The following is a 17822-nucleotide window of genomic DNA, read 5'->3' as shown; positions in this document are numbered from 1 at the left end:
TTAAGGCAGGTGTGAGGCTGAACAAATCAACAAACACAGAGGAATTCGAAATTTTACGAGGGGTGCGACAGGGGTGTATTTTGTCTCCTATGCTCTTCAACCTCTATGTGGAGAATGTTTTTGCAGAGGCACTTGAAGGCACTGATTGTGGTATAAAGGTCAACGGGTACCCGATAAATAACATTCCTTACGCTGACGACACCGCAATAATCACAGATAACGAACATGATATGCAGTTGATACTAAATAAAATAAACACCACAGGAAAAACATATGGCCTGAAGATAAATGCTGGAAAAACAAAATGCATGACAATAAGAAAGGGCGCATTTTTCAGAGTACAACTGCACGTAGATAATGCTCCAATCGAGCAAGTGAAAACATTCAAATACTTGGGAATGATGGTGAATGACCAATGGGATCCTCAACAAGAAATAAAATGCCGTACCGAACAAGCAAGACAAGCTTTTCTTAAATTTAAACCGCTACTTTGTAACCGCAATCTTTCCTTCAATCTCTGTTACAGAATGGTTAAGTGCTATGTATGGTCCATATTATTATACGGCATGGAGACATGGACATTGAAAATATCTTCCATTAACAAGTTGGAAGCCTTCGAAATGTGGACCTTGCGAAGAATGTTCCGCATACCATGGACAGATAGGGTGAGAAACGAGAAAGTCCTAAGAAGAGCAAATACTGAGAGAGAATTGCTCAGCTTGATCAAGGCACGAAAGATTGGATACCTGGGCCACATCCTGAGAGGGGAAAAATACGCAATCCCTCAACTAATTATCCAACGAAAGATTGAGGGCAAGAGAGGAGTAGGTCGCAAACAAATGTCGTGGCTGCGGAATATAAAGAACTGGACAGGCGTAACTAACACTGGCGAACTTTTGCATGCCGCAAAAGACAGACGTCTGACCTTAAGATAATTCGCCAACGCACTATAGGTGCACGGCACCATAAGAAGAAGTTATTACAATATATTTAAAAGCATTGTAAATATAAAAATCGTCATCATTCTCTTTGCCTTTATCCCTATGCGGCGCGGCAGCGGTTTCCCTAATTACATTTCTCCAAGTTTCTGTCTTAGGTCACATCTCCCCCCAGGTCGTTTTGGTCTTCCTCTTCTACTACTTCCAGGAACCTGCAGATCAGAAATTCTTCGTATTGGGTGATTAACGTCTCTACGTGCCACACGATCTTAAACTATGCTCTCTTATCTTGGCAACAATTGGTGCCACTACTAAACTTGGTTTAATATATCCATTCCTAATTTGTTCCTTTTTTGTCACTTTACTCATCCATCTAAGCATTCTTATTTCCTCCACATGCATTCGTTGTTTCTCTTTCTTTTTAATTGCTAAACATTTAGTTCCGAACCTGATAAATAGTGGGCGCACCGAAAAAGAGATAGAGCAAAGAATCGTGAAAGGAAAAAGGGTGATAGGATGCCTAAACCCGATGCTATGGTCAAAAGAACTATCAAATCAAAGAAAGCATCTCCTCTTTAACTCCATTTTTAAAAGTATAGTGCTCTATGGATGCGAAACATGGCAACTTACCAAATCCCTTGAGCGACGCCTACTTGCATTGGAAATGGACTTCTGGAGAAGATCAGCTAGAAAATCAAGGCTTGATAGAATACAAAATGACCATATCAGAAATATAATGGGAGTCAAGTCAACCATCATTGACAAAATTCAAAGGAGACAACTGATCTGGTATGGTCATGTGAAAAGAATGGACGCCAAGGGAAAGAAGGAAGAGAGGAAGGCCAAAACAATCCTGGCTGGGCGGCATTCAGAAGGCAATGTCGGAAAGAAACCTTCACCCTGGCGAATGGAATGACCGACGTAGCTGGAAACTGGGAACCGGAAGGCGGAGAACGCTATAAAAAACAGGGAAAAAAAACCTGATAGCTAGTTTTATTGCTGTTTTATAGAATTTTTCTTCAGCTTTATTGGAATTTTTCTGTCACACAACACACCATTGGCTTCCTTTTACTTCATCCATCTAACCGTAATTCCATTGCATGCATCTTCATCTATTCTCCCATTACTCTGTAACACCGATCCTATCCACTTAAAACTATTTCTTTTTACAATCATTTCACCATCTTAATATATCATTCTATTTGTACTAGCACCATCCTTAAATGAACTCTCCAAATACTCTGTTTTTGTCCTCTTTTCTCTCTTCAGCCTTAAGTTATCCAACTTTGGACAAAGCCTTCCCCCAAATCAATCCAGTGTTTTCTATTTTGCGCCACTTGCTTTTGATTGTGTCCTCCGATCTTCTTAATGTCATCAGGCCATCTTATTTGTGGTCTTCCTCTGCTGCTCTTTACTAACCATGGTCTCCATTGTTATATTTCGTGGTTCCATCTTTTATCCTTCAGTCGGGCATTGTGTCCTGCGAAGCTCTATTTAATTTGGCAGCATGTTCTCCTGCGTCTTTTACTTTCGTTTTGCTTCTAATCCGTTTGTTTGTTTTTTTGTCTATAAGTCTCACCCCGAGCATTGATCTTTCCATCGCTCTTTGTGCCTTTACTGTTTTATCCATATTAGACTTGGTGAGTGTCCACGTCTGTGAATTATACGTAAGTATAGGAAGGATACACTGATCGTAAATTCTGGTTTTCAAATATTGATCTACTTCATTGCTGTTCAAGATCCAACTCAGTTTTCCAGATCCTGCCCACGCTAAACTTATTCTTCTGGTACCTAATTTCGGCAGTTTGATTTTCTTTGTTAACTTACATTATCTGTCACATGTAGATGTATGTTTCCTTACTGTTTCTAAATTTATGTCTTTTAACGTTATTTCTCTAATTTTCGGTGTATTTGTCATTATTTTAGTTTTTTCAAAGTTCACCTTAAGACCTACTTTTTCCGAAGCTTGAAATAGTTACGTCATCATAGTCTGTAATTCTTTGAAACTTACAATGTCATCAGCGTATCTCAAATGACTCAGTTTTCTTCCATTAACATTTATTTCTTTATCTGCCCAGCTAATATCTTTGAACACGTCTTCCAGTCAAAGTGTGAATAGCTTTAGTGATATAACATCTCCCTGGCGAACCCCTCTGTTGACTGGTATAGCTTTGGTTTTTGCATCTATTTATATTTTAATTTTAGCTTTCTTGTTAATATTATGTATGACCATTCTGTATCGGGAGTCTATCCTGCAGTTGTTTATAGCTCTCTCTATTGCGCAAAGTTCTATGGAGTCGAATGCCTTTTCATAATCAACTAAGCAAATATATAAGTTCAAGTGATATTCATTGGCTTTCTCTATAAGCATTCTGACTGTAAGAAGATGATCCGCTGTACTGTAACCTTTTCGGAATCCAACCTGCTCTACTGGTTGATAGCTATCGAGCTTCGACGTTAACCAGTTAGTTACTACTCTCATAAACAGTTTGTATATTTACGACAGCATAGAGATTGGCCTATAGTTGTTCAGACCTCCCCTGTCTCCTTTTTTTAAGAGAAGTATTGTCAAACTTTTATTCCAATCATCTAGGACTTCTTCTCAGTGAAGACATTCGTTGAAAAAATTTTTAAATTCTTCGAGAATAATATCACTCTCCTCCTTCAACATTTCTACAAGTTAATTACTATTTAACTGGGAATAAGCCACAATTAAAGGTTAAAATACGTTTATTGACGTTTCAATTTCCACTTCGGAAATCGTTCTCAAAATACAAACATTAGTACTACTAATGTTTGTATTTTGAGAACGATTTCCGAAGTGGAAATTGAAACGTCAATAAACGTATTTTAACCTTTAATTGTGGCTTATTCCCAGTTAAATAGTAATTAATTTAAAATGCCACAAGAAAATAGCTTCAGAACAATATTTCTACAAGTATTCCATCTTAGCCTGGAGCCTTATTGTTCTTTAGTTGTGTCATAGCTTGTTTTATTTCGAAAGATTCTATGTTACGGAGTATTTCTGAGTTAACATTCGTTATCTTTCTCTTAAGATCTTCCTTTGCAGCGTTATCAGTCCTTTGCAGTTACGGAATATAAATCACGGTAAAATGTTTGAGTAACTTTTAGGATTTCATTCTTTTCTCTTATTTCTTTTCCATCTTTATCCTTCAATGATATTATTATAGGCTTTCCTAAGTTTGATCTTAAGCATTTTAGGCCTTGGTTCTTTTCTATTATTTTTTCTATCTTGTTTTCATTGTAGATCCTTAAATCTTTTTTACTTTCTTCTTTATTTGTTTATTCAATTCTTTAAAACCATCGGTGTTTCGCTTTCCTTCGCTTAGAAATGTGCGTCTCTTTTCCATCAAACGTTTTGTTCCATCACTTATTGTGTCTTCTTTATTTTTCATGTTCTTTGCAACAATCAGTCTTGCTTTCAAGTGCTTTCGTTGCATTTTCTATTAATTGTGTTCATGTTGGAATATTCTTGTTGATAATGTTTTACAAATTCTTCTTTTAAGACTTCTCTGTACTCATTTCCCTTCTGTCGCATTTTAGTTTAATCTATCTGATTACAATAATTATGTGGCCTGTTTTTACTGGTTTTCGCCTGTTTAACAAGAATCCTTGCTCTTAAACGGCGATTATTGCTGCCAGTTGTGAATCGATTGAGAGCAGTTATATCGTTAAAAATGTCTTTGTTCCCACACAAGAAGTAATCGATCTCGGTTTTCGTCTTTTTATCGAGAGATATCCACGTCCATTTTTGGTTTGCTAATTTCTTGAAGTGTGTGTTCATGGCATATAAATTTTGTTGTTCTAAGCAGTGGCGCACTCAGAATTTGCCTGAGGGGGAGGTTTCGAAATTTTTTTATGCTACCTCCATTTTAAGTCCCTAAAATTTGGGTTTTAGTTTATTTTAAAGTACTAAAGATAGCAGTGTCAAAGATTCAGGTATCCATTATCCTGCCTACTAACTAAAACCACCCTGTCTTATTTGTTCGCAGTTGACTGTCGCACGTACCGTAGTCCGAAAGTGAGGTAACCGCTGTAAGATTGACGACATTTTTGGAACACTCCCTTCTCTTATTTAGATCTTATCTATTGTTCTGAAGCTATTTTCTTGTAATATTTTAAAGTAATTACGATTTTAATGGAAATAAGCCACAATTGAAGGTTAAAATAAGTATATTGACGTTTGACATTAATGTTTGTAAGGTAAGTGAGCCAAATATTGCCACCTTACCGTTTGGTTCTAAAGAAATCCTTCACTTTTATTAATAAATGAAAACAAATTTAAGTAGTAGTAAAGAAATGTATTGTCTTTATCAATTGTATTTTATCTCTTGAATGTAATCATTTGTGGAGTTAATCGTTGTTCCCAAATATGCATATTTGTCCACTTGTTCGACGTTGGTTTCGTTTATTAAAAGATTCTCGTTATTTTTTTTTAATTTTCGATATTTTCATAAATTTCGTCTTTTAGACGTTCATTGTTAAACCGTACTCTTTTCGTTACTCCGTTATTTTGGTCACCAGTCTTTGAAGATCTTCAATATTTTCTGCTTAGATCACAGTGTCGTCCGCATATCTAATGTTGTTAATGGGAACTCCATTTACCTTTACTCCAGCTGTTTCACCTTCAAGAGCTTTATTTTTTGTCATTATTTTAAAACATATTTTCGAGTTCAGGGGAAAAACATACTCTTTGCCATTTAACCTGCTTTGCAATTTTTTTAGGAAAGATACGAATGATTACACATATCGTTCGTGCATATGTGCGAACCGCCGCGATGTGAAACGTGTAATACGACACTAACAATAATGCACTTACTTTGTGAATGTCCCCTCTAATGGCCTCTTAGTTGGTGGTTTATTAACGTTTTAGTCAGTTCACAGCAGCAAATAAAAAAAATACAAATACTGGCCTTTTCAAGAACTCATTAGAGCGAATGACCTAATTCCATCTTTTTTTTGACAAGGTCCGTGCCATTCAAGAAGATCTACAAGAATTATTACAACTCAAATTTAAAATGGAAAAGAGCAAAAAATTATTCAGTGGGCTTATTGGAAAGGGACTCTGGGTTAAAAACAATGTAGTGAGAAAGTATCCATTGGTAGTTGTAAATGTAGACAAATATTGGTTTCTAATATAAATTGTCGACGAAATGGCAAAACCGAAATAATTTTGTACTTCGACTTTCTCCTTCTCTATCACTTTGAGCTCTATCCGATTAAATTTGTTTGGACTTCAAAAGGCAAATAAAACGCCTCGTAAAAAATGGAAGAAGTTCGAAAACATTTTCAACAAGCACTAAAAAAATCAATTCAGAAAAGTGGCAGAAATATATAATACATTTTATTAATGAAAAGTAAACAATGTGGAAATAAGTTTTATAGAAAAACTGCCCAGACAGAACCTATTACATTAAGCAAAAACAGCAATTTGTCCGAATTTTCTATTTCACTTTAATTAGTTTGTTTACGTAAGTACATATAATATTTTCTGAAGTTATTTTCTTGTTCCCTTTTATTATGTTCTATTTCTTTTTATTTACAATTAACTAAATCATAATACGGACACGTTTATACAGACCACAAAATATTTTTTAAATAAACTATCGAATTTAAATATTATGTTTATATGATTTTAAGCCACAATATTATTGATTAAAATGAAAATTAAATTTTTTAACTAACTATAATTTGACGTTTCGATTTTCAATACGGAAATAGTTTTCAAAAAAGATTATTTAAAGAGTCTGCAAAAATGTATAAACAAGTTGATATTAGAAAAACTCAATTATTAGAAATGCATCATTCGTGCTGCATACACTGTACGATGACCCTTAAGCTAGGGAGGACAAATGAGCGGAATTCAATTTATTAAAGTATTTATTTAAATATATTTTATATAAGTATTTATTTATTTACTTACTCACCAGTAAAAAATTGATTTAAATGATTCCAACGACGACGACAGTTGATCTAATTATAAAGCGAATAACATAATATGACATTATGATATGATGTAGTCACAAATGTTTCCTCTATCTACTATTCATCATTTAAATTAGTAATAATACTATAAAATATAAATAATAGCGGCTTTAAAGTTGAAACCTTATTAGTAAGTAGTATTCTTCTTCTTCTTCTTAAGGTGCCGTGCATTTCTGCGTAGGCGTCCACCGTACATCGTCTTGTCAGGTGAGATGTTAAATATTCTGGATTAAATAATTCTGTTTTTAGCAGCATTGCGAAGCATTTCGTAGCTGTTGATTCCTGTCCATTGTCGAATATTGCGCAGCTATCTACTCCTCTACAGCTCTCCTACCCTCTATCTTCCCTTCGAGTATCAGTTGCTAAAAAGTATATCTTTCTCCTCGTAATATGTGTCCCAAGTATGCAGTCTTCTTACTTTTTACATAACTAAAAAGTTCTCTCCGCTCTTCTGAGTACTTCCTCATTTCTGACCCTGTCCGTCCATGATATTCTAAGCATTCGACGCAGGCACCACATTTCAAACACTTCAAGTTTGTTAATGGAACTGACCTTTAACGCCCATGCTTCCATTTCGTACAAGAGAACAGGCTACACGTAACACTTAAGCATCTTGTATCGGAGGTAGAAGTCCAATTTGCGATCAGTCAAAAACTTACGAAGCCTCAAAAAAGCATTTCTGGCTTGTTCAACTCTGCTCTTTATTTCATTCTCGGGGTCCCAACCCTCGTTCAGCAAACAACCCAAGTATTTAAATTGCTTGACCTGTTCGATTTCTTCTCCAGAGATATATATCTTTGCGTTGGGGTAATCATTTCTACTTATAATCATTGTTTTTGTCTTCTTGATATTTATTTTCAAACCCCGAGCTTCACTTGCAAGAGTTTGATCATTTAAAAGGCATTGAAGATCTTCGATGTTATCTGCCACTATGGCTGTATCATCGGCATACCTGATGTTATTAATAAATATACCGTTAACCTTAATACCCTTATTAGAGTCTGCCACTGCTTCTGCGAAGGCTTGTAGGTAGTAATATTGTATTACTTATTGTGTTACTTCAAATATACAAACATGTTGAGAAAAAAAATAATCTAATATTATTCTTATTTACATTGTGTCTATTTTGTACGTATCATTAACACTTTGACGTATTATAAATCATGTTTTCTTTTTTGAATGCCACTGCTTTGTTTGGTTAGACATCACTGTTGAGAGAAATTCTCGCCACTGCATTTTAAACCAGCAATACTTTAGTAATATTTAAATATATATGACCATTAAGATTTTTCAGCTTCTCAGTCATGTCATTATTATACTTATTATTTCATTATGTAAGAGTAAGTTGATATTAGAAAAACTCAATTATTAGAAATGCATCATTCGTGCTGCATACACTGTACGATGACCCTTAAGCTAGGGAGGACAAATGAGCGGAATTCAATTTATTAAAGTATTTATTTAAATATATTTTATATAAGTATTTATTTATTTACTTACTCACCAGTAAAAAATTGATTTAAATGATTCCAACGACGACGACAGTTGATCTAATTATAAAGCGAATAACATAATATGACATTATGATATGATGTAGTCACAAATGTTTCCTCTATCTACTATTCATCATTTAAATTAGTAATAATACTATAAAATATAAATAATAGCGGCTTTAAAGTTGAAACCTTATTAGTAAGTAGTATTCTTCTTCTTCTTCTTAAGGTGCCGTGCATTTCTGCGTAGGCGTCCACCGTACATCGTCTTGTCAGGTGAGATGTTAAATATTCTGGATTAAATAATTCTGTTTTTAGCAGCATTGCGAAGCATTTCGTAGCTGTTGATTCCTGTCCATTGTCGAATATTGCGCAGCTATCTACTCCTCTACAGCTCTCCTACCCTCTATCTTCCCTTCGAGTATCAGTTGCTAAAAAGTATATCTTTCTCCTCGTAATATGTGTCCCAAGTATGCAGTCTTCTTACTTTTTACATAACTAAAAAGTTCTCTCCGCTCTTCTGAGTACTTCCTCATTTCTGACCCTGTCCGTCCATGATATTCTAAGCATTCGACGCAGGCACCACATTTCAAACACTTCAAGTTTGTTAATGGAACTGACCTTTAACGCCCATGCTTCCATTTCGTACAAGAGAACAGGCTACACGTAACACTTAAGCATCTTGTATCGGAGGTAGAAGTCCAATTTGCGATCAGTCAAAAACTTACGAAGCCTCAAAAAAGCATTTCTGGCTTGTTCAACTCTGCTCTTTATTTCATTCTCGGGGTCCCAACCCTCGTTCAGCAAACAACCCAAGTATTTAAATTGCTTGACCTGTTCGATTTCTTCTCCAGAGATATATATCTTTGCGTTGGGGTAATCATTTCTACTTATAATCATTGTTTTTGTCTTCTTGATATTTATTTTCAAACCCCGAGCTTCACTTGCAAGAGTTTGATCATTTAAAAGGCATTGAAGATCTTCGATGTTATCTGCCACTATGGCTGTATCATCGGCATACCTGATGTTATTAATAAATATACCGTTAACCTTAATACCCTTATTAGAGTCTGCCACTGCTTCTGCGAAGGCTTGTAGGTAGTAATATTGTAATACGTGTTACTTCAAATATACAAACATGTTGAGAAAAAAAATAATCTAATATTATTCTTATTTACATTGTGTCTATTTTGTACGTATCATTAACACTTTGACGTATTATAAATCATGTTTTCTTTTTTGAATGCCACTGCTTTGTTTGGTTAGACATCACTGTTGAGAGAAATTCTCGCCACTGCATTTTAAACCAGCAATACTTTAGTAATATTTAAATATATATGACCATTAAGATTTTTCAGCTTCTCAGTCATGTCATTATTATACTTATTATTTCATTATGTAAAAAGTACGTAGTTAAAAGCACATTCGAGATTTTTGAATTTTATGCAATTATTTATTTAAATTTTCAAAACCCCAGCTATAGCTTAACTATGCGTATGTTGCAAAATATGCATTTTTGCATATTTGCACAAGTCTATTGATAACTAATCTACACTACTGCCCAAAATTATCGCACTACATTAAATATACTATAAGTTTGAAGTTATTTTTCTTCTAAACGGATGATTAGATTTTGATAATTTTTGTCTCATATTATAGGGCCATTACTAATAAATCACTGTACCAACGTTTTTTGAAAAATATCAACGTTTTACCCGTATACGGGGTGCAAAAATAAAGTTGTGTTTTTTCATCGTATTTTGAAACACCCTGTGGAATTTATTAACCATAAACGCTACAATTTATTAACATCTTAAGATAGTTTCATCGTTTTCCAAGATTTTTGTAAAAAAAATATCTCGATATCTCTATTATTAAAGATTATACAAAACTTTAAATGTAACAAGTTTTTATTAACATCTAAAGCAAAGAAAACACTACTTACATAAACTTTATTGGCATGTAATACAACTAAAGTCTAAGAAAACATAACCTAAATAATCTTTCACTATTTCCCCTCCCAAAAACACATAGTAATAAAGAGTATTTCCATCTTAACATCTATATTATTATTATTAATTACTTCTTCATAGCGATGAGGCATACTTAAAATTAAGCGGCTTATTTGGTCTTGATCAATTGCATCCCAAACTTCTCTCACCATAACCTCTATGTTGTCAACAGAGACAGGTGGTCTTTGATTGTCAACTTCTGAGTTGGCGATCAATAATATCATGTAAATCCTGTATGAGATTTTGATCAGCGCTACAGGGTGGTCAGTTCATGGTTTGTATTCCAATCTAGTCCAAATAATCACAGGCCACCCGTACAACATGTGGTGGAGTGTTATCATGCATTAAAAGACATTTATTTTTTATGAAAGGAGCACATTAAACTATATGGTTAGACAAAATGTCTGTAATATACCTTTCATTTGTTAAGAAACCTCTTCGTAGAGCAACAAGATCCATTCGCGCTGTAAGAGATATTCCTGCCCAAACCATTACAGATTCTCCATAGAATAAAGTAATAGGTCGTATGTTATACTATGCGTAGCATTCTCTTGGCCGTCGAATAACTCTCAGACGTCTATCTGAGCTTTATAAACAAAACCTCGATTTATCAGTGAACAACACGTGCCCCCAGTCATCAACATTTCAGTCAACCTTCTCTCTGGCAAATCATATTGAATTGTAAACAATATTGACAGTCTAAAACTGTCCTGTAAAATAGTTTGATTTTTCATAGCCAACTGACTGCTTCCGTTAATAAGTATTACAATTCAATAGAATCACGTTATGCTTTGAACGTACTTTTCTTTTTTAATAATAAAGATAAAGGTGAATTTTTTAGGAAGATGTTAAAAAACATGTTGAAAAATATTAATAAGATGTAGCGTTTGCTTTTAATAAATTCCACAGGGTGTTGCAAAATATGATGAAAAAACAACTTTGTTTTTACACCCCGTATATGGGTAAAACGTTGACATTTCTTGAAAAAAATTAATACAGTAATTACTTAGAAATATATCTACACCGAGAAAAAAAAATCATCAAAATCCAATAAGGATTAAATAGAAAAATAGCTTGAAAATTATGGTACAGTTGCGGTGATGCGTTAATTTTGGAGAGTAGAAAATCACGTAATGCTTTAAACTTAAGTTTCTTTTTTGGTAATAGAGATAGCGGAATGAATTTTTCAGAAAAATGTTGAGAAAGGATGAAGCTATCTCGAAATATAAAAAAGATGTAGCGTTTGTTTCTAATATATTCCACAGGATGTTGCAAAATTAAAAGAAAAAACACAACTTTATTTTTACTCCCCGTATATAGGTAAAACGTTGACATTTTTTAAAAAACATTGTTATGGAAATTAACTAGAAATATACCTACAATGTGAAAAAAAAATCATCGAAATCCATATAATGGTTCAGAAACAATATAGTTTCAAAATCATGGTCTATTTGAGGTGGTGCGTTAATTTTGGAGAGTAGTATATTTACAAACAAGATTTTTTGGAAACTTGTCTTCATTATATAGTAAGTAATATTTGTTGCAAAATTTAGGTTCGAATCTGAGATTCTAATACAAGATGTTCACAAAGGGAATGCCATATTGTTAAATTTCAAACCACAATAACTAAATAATTTTAACACCAACTCACATTTTATGACTTTATGAAAACAATAAATTAAACTGTTTTTATATTATATTAGCATTTCCTATAACTCCAGTTAATACTCTTTTAGTTAATGATATTGTTTAATGTTGACGGTAAGCCTACTTCAAAAATCACGGGATTTTAACTCTTCCCTCTCTATATATTTAAAAACTGTTTGCTTCATTCGTAGACACCTACATGTTTTTCCAGCAAGACCTAGTCATAACTACTCCACCAGAAATTCAAGCTTTGATGTGTATTTACCGATCCCATCCACTGATTTAGTAAAGAAATTTATATTATATTCGACAAAAAAGTTATACAACCATCTCCCTTTGCAACTTAAATCTACAACTTCTTTCCTTAAGTTCTGTAAATTGACAAAAGCCTATCTATCTGAAAGACCTTATTATTCAGTTGAGGAGTTTCTTAACGAATAATGAAGAAAGGAAGAATGTACAGTACGTTTAGGTACAAGCAACAAAGTATTTTTAGATATATTTGGGTATCACTTGCAGCAGCTTAAACTTATTCGTAAAGTTTTATTATGCAATTTGCAATTTAGTGAAATTTTGCAATGGATTGTATGTTTTATTTTATTATGTTTTATTCTGTGATATTGACGATTTATCTAATTTTAGTAAATTTTAATTGTTATTGTTATTTTTTTACTTTTCTAAGCTTTGTCCATAAAATTGTATAATTTTTAGTGACAATAAAGTATATTTCTATTAGAAAAATCGGTAAGATAGTTTCGAAACAAATTCAGATTTCTGCTTTAATCTGGAGCCTTCTAAAAATTGCAAGACATGACCAGACGACGATAAAGATGTTAAAAGAGACATGGGGAATCTAAAATTTGCATTCCACGACATGTCTATTCATCTAGGCAGAAATCCTAACGAATTTGTTTCTCGTACTCATACAGAGTAGATCCGAATAAAATGAAAAAGACGTATTTCGACTTAAAAAGTCTCATCAGAATAGTTATTCATAGCCGTTCTTAACGTGAAAAATAATCTTCTGTGTCTTATTAGAAGCAACAATAACATGGCTTAGTTATGGACGCAATAGCGACATCTGATAGAAAAATCGGTAAGATAGTTTCGAAACAAATTCAGATTTCTGCTTTAATCACGTTAAGAACGGCTATGAATAACTATTCTGATGAGACTTTTTAAGTCGAAATACGTATCAATAGATACATAGACGCTTTGAACGTGAAATCAAATCTTTTCTGTCTTTTTCATTTCATTATATTTCTATTCTGTTCTATAAGTCTCATTTATTGTCAAACTCAGAAAAAATTGCCATAACAAAATATGTATTTACTTGTTGTTAAATATTTTACATGCAATAATTGTGGTTATTCGTTTCTCCTGTATAGAAGAGCTTTATCGGTTAGTTTATACTACGGACTATAAACTGCTGTGAAATATAAATAACTTGTTGTTAAGGCTAAAAGCAAAAAAATGATATCTATTTATAGTGTGGTAAATCAGTCTTTTAAAAAATTTGAAACATTTACGATATGACATGACATCATACAGTTTTTAATTTTATATATTTATTTTTGTTTTTATTATATTTTAGAACCAAAAACACTTTCCAATTGTACTGGGGCTCCTGCTGCTTGTATTGCCGTTCTTGCCAGCCACAAATTTACTTGTCACGGTGGGATTTGTTGTAGCAGAAAGAGTTTTGTATATTCCCAGGTATGTGGTTTATTTTTTAATTCTCTGATATATACTTTGAAATCGAAAATATTTACAAAGGTATGTGAAAATCAATAGGTTATAAGGTTTTACCAGTATTAGTCATATAGTCCAAATGTTAACAATGTATACAAGCGCACTTAAAAAAAGGCTAAATATGTATATAAATAACATGTGTAACAGTCTGTCAATCTAGTGATGATAAAGGTTCTACGGTCTAAAGAAAGTCTGCAAGAAAGACTCTAATGAGTATCAATTGTTTCGCCGAACGTTTTCGCCAAAGAGAATTAATTTGGCTTCTTCAGAGCTGAAAGAGAATAAATTATAATTAGCTACCATATATTATCTATTAAAAACATTATTGATCTTACCGTAACTTAGAATTGTAGAGTTAGAATTTTAAAAAACTTAGCTAGTAACAACATATTGGTGTTTTTTGTTACTATGTGCAAAAAAAGTTTTTTTTAACGTTAAAAATGTATGGTAGCTTTGAACTTAAAACGCAAAGGTTTACCCAAGGTTAATCGAAAAACCCAATGTAACTACATTTAAAAGGAGGTAATTCTTTGAATTGTCGGCAATAACTAAATTTTTGACTAAAAACTAGAACACAGCTGCTTTAATTTATATTGTTTATTTACAATACTAATTTATTTCCGCGTTACAATTTAAACTCGATACGATTATATTTTCAGACTACTTTAAAATGAAAAGGTCCTCTATTTATATAAAATATTCGTTATTCTGGAATCCCCTCGGCGACCTGTGTTGACCTTTCTCGAACAGAAGGAAGCGTCATACAGGTTTCTAGCGGGTCGGAGAATATACTAGAAAACACAAGTTATAATAACAAAATATTTGCAGGCCAAACATGAGTCATATTTATCGTAACAATACATATATATATATATATATATATATATATATATATATATATATATATATATATATATATATATATATATATATATATATATATATATGTATATATATATATGTTACGAAAGGTTTCCGTGGTTACTACAATTAAACCTAGTGCTAACATTAATACTATTAGAGGAATTAATATTAACCTCAACAGTCTTCCGCGTTGAACCATGTCGATTATAATTGTGCCGAGCTTTCGACATCTTCTTCCACGTCTTCTTCGGGGCTTTCGAGGGCTTAGTTTCCCGAGCCCCCAGACACTACTACACTGATCACTAACCAATGCATTACTGTAATGTAACCATATTTATATCCATAATTTATTTACGAGTTTCAATTTTCTTACAGAATTAAAACTAAGGGGATCTGAATGTACTGGAACAATAAGACAAAATAGAGTTATTAAGTGTTGACACTTACCAGACAACAAAGTAATGGCTACTAAACCTAGAGGTTCTGTTGATTATGTTATGTTATTATATTATCTAAAAATGATGGACTTATCTTGGTCAAGTGGATAGATAATGCTGTGGTTACGGCTGCATCGACTTGCTACGGAATCAGTCCCTTTTTCAAGAGGTACTCTAAGCAACAGAAGAAAATTATTCAAGTACAAAGGCCTTTGATTTTACGTGTGGGTATTTTATAAAAAGTCCTCAAATGAAAGAAAAAAAACAGCTAATATAGTTTTCCGCCGAGAAATAGCACAGATGTATATGCGGAAATATCCATAGGAATAGTCTTTCTGGTAAGCCTTCAGTAAGCAGGAATAGTCTGTCCATGAATAGAATGATCGAAAATTTACGAAATGCAAAATTGAGCATATTTTTGTTCCAGTTTTTAAAGGTAAAAGACGCAGGTGCGCTGGAGATCGGTGTTCATCTGTAATACATACACGGTGTAAAAAATGTAATTTAGGACTTTGCATAAAGTGTTTTGACATTTTTTATACACAATAGTAAATATAGAATTGATATATAGGTAAGTATCCTGTGTGACCATATAGTCACAGCGTTTTTTCTTATGTTTATGAAAAAAATTAACAAAATCATATTTTCGTGTTTATTTAGATTCATTCCATTATCATCTGTAGGTATATTTATGAAAAATATATTTATTGATATTCTGGTAGAAAATGATTTAAACACTCCGAGTTTTCCTCTTTGTGCTTTATAGCTATCAGTTTTTTAAAGAAAGTGGTCGTTAACCTTTTGCCCTACCCTCCAGTCTTTGGAGAAGTATTTCCTCCCGCTCTCATTCGTCCTGGCCCTGTTTTTCACTGAGGTTAGTTACCCAATTTTCGACAGGGTTTTACACATATTTTAAACATCACTTCCCCATTTGAAGTACACGGCCATATATTTATAGCATTTAGCTAATGTGTTTGTTTTATTGTACAGTATTTTATTTATTTAACCATATACTGCTTGAAACTGTTGTCATTATTGTATTCATAATTTGTGTCAAAATCGAAATACTTAAAATAATTTGATACTTACTTTTTTCACTTCTACAACATAAGAAGGTGAATGAATCATAGTGGAGAAAGTTAAATCTGAAGGCAAAAACTACGACCGATATTATTCAACAAGATATTAAACTCCCCAAAAGGAAGTTTCTGGATTTTATTAAAAACAAAAGACTTCTTGATCAGGACGAAATTTATTTAGATACTAGCAGTATCTTGAAAAATAAAAATGTCTTGAAAATCTTTAAAACTAATACATTTAAAACTACAGACGACTCTTAAATATTCTTAAATTAAATTTTCCTCGCCAAAGGTTTATACTTAAATAGTTAATAATTAATTCACTAAAAATAAAAATCAGAGTTTGTTTTATGTTCACATACTTAGTTTTCACAGATAGTTTACAGATAGTAAAAACGATTTATTGAATAAAAAAAAAAAGTAAGTGAAAATTTCCTTATCTCATCACGTCGAACTGTGGCAAACTTTTCGAGTTCTATTTCAGCGGCTGTAAGTGTGGCGGACAGATCGATATTCGGAGCCAATAAAGAACAAACTGCGGTGGCAATACAAGAAATATAAACTTTTCTCTGAAGGCGCTCTGTGCCGGTCGGATGGTCGCTCTAAATAACACGATATACCCACTCTTCTGGGAAGAATATAAAACTTTCAACTTTGTGTTCTTCGTAGAAAGGGAAAAAAGGCACAATTTGCACTTGGCGCCAATACGATAACTCTTAATGACTATGGGGAAATACATTTTCGTTTATGAGTCGATTTTTTTTTAAAAAAATGTGTATTAATTAAAATTTAGAAGAAAAACAATTGTAAATTTTAATAATAATTGATATTAAGCAAATAAAATACTGCTGCAGCAAGTATTATCCAGAATCATAATAGAGGAAAACAAAAAAACTGTAAAAATAATCGTTTTTCTAAAACCATATATGGTATTAATATTTATGTAATACTCATTCATACTGCATAATATGACATCGATTATACAGGACTAGGATAAATTATAGAACCAACTAAATATCTTTGAAACAAAAAAGACAGTCATATTTTTCTTCTCTATTGTACAAGCCGGTTATGGATGAAATAATAAAATAAGTAAGAACTAAAAAAGAATTAAAAATGAGAGAAAACAACTTATCTGATATGCAGACGAAGCAATACTACTCTCTCAAAGTGAAGATGATTTACAGCGTATGATGCACCAATTCAATGTAACCACCAGAAAATTTAACATGTTAATTTCCCAAAAAAGGCAAAATGCATGGTTATCTGGCAAATAGAGCTGAAACGTCAGATAATAGAACAAGTAATGGAATTTAAATATCTATGCGTTACATTATCTAGCTACTAAAAGATCTAAATAAAAATAAAAGATTATGTAAATAGAGCAAACCCAGCCGCAGGTTGCCTGAATGAAACAATATGAGAAATGAAAATATCGAGAAAGAAAAGAAAGGCAGAATTTATAGAACAGTCATCAGACAATAATGGCATACGCGGCAAAAATACGACCTGACACAGAGAGGACAAAAAGGATCTTTGAAACAGCAGAGATGAAAACACTTAGAAAAATTTATGGTAAGACAGTATGGGACAG

General features: G+C 32.8%; 1 protein-coding gene across 4 annotated transcripts in view; it reads left to right on the top strand.

Moving 5' to 3' along the window:
* The window catches only part of LOC140449314 (protein O-mannosyl-transferase TMTC1-like), a 1384234-nt gene that overhangs the window by 1240274 nt on the left and 126138 nt on the right, over positions 1 to 17822 (top strand). For all 4 annotated transcript variants that reach the window (XM_072542477.1, XM_072542470.1, XM_072542463.1 and 1 more), the window contains one exon: positions 13691 to 13812. In XM_072542477.1, coding sequence (XP_072398578.1) covers positions 13691 to 13812 — 122 coding nt within the window. The remainder of the gene's footprint in view (positions 1 to 13690; positions 13813 to 17822) is intronic.

Source organism: Diabrotica undecimpunctata, chromosome 1 (genome assembly GCF_040954645.1).
Source record: "Diabrotica undecimpunctata isolate CICGRU chromosome 1, icDiaUnde3, whole genome shotgun sequence".
In the NCBI taxonomy this organism is placed as follows: Eukaryota; Metazoa; Arthropoda; class Insecta; order Coleoptera; family Chrysomelidae; genus Diabrotica; species Diabrotica undecimpunctata.
Note: the sequence above shows the minus strand (reverse complement) of the source record. Positions and strands in the feature narration are given on the sequence as shown.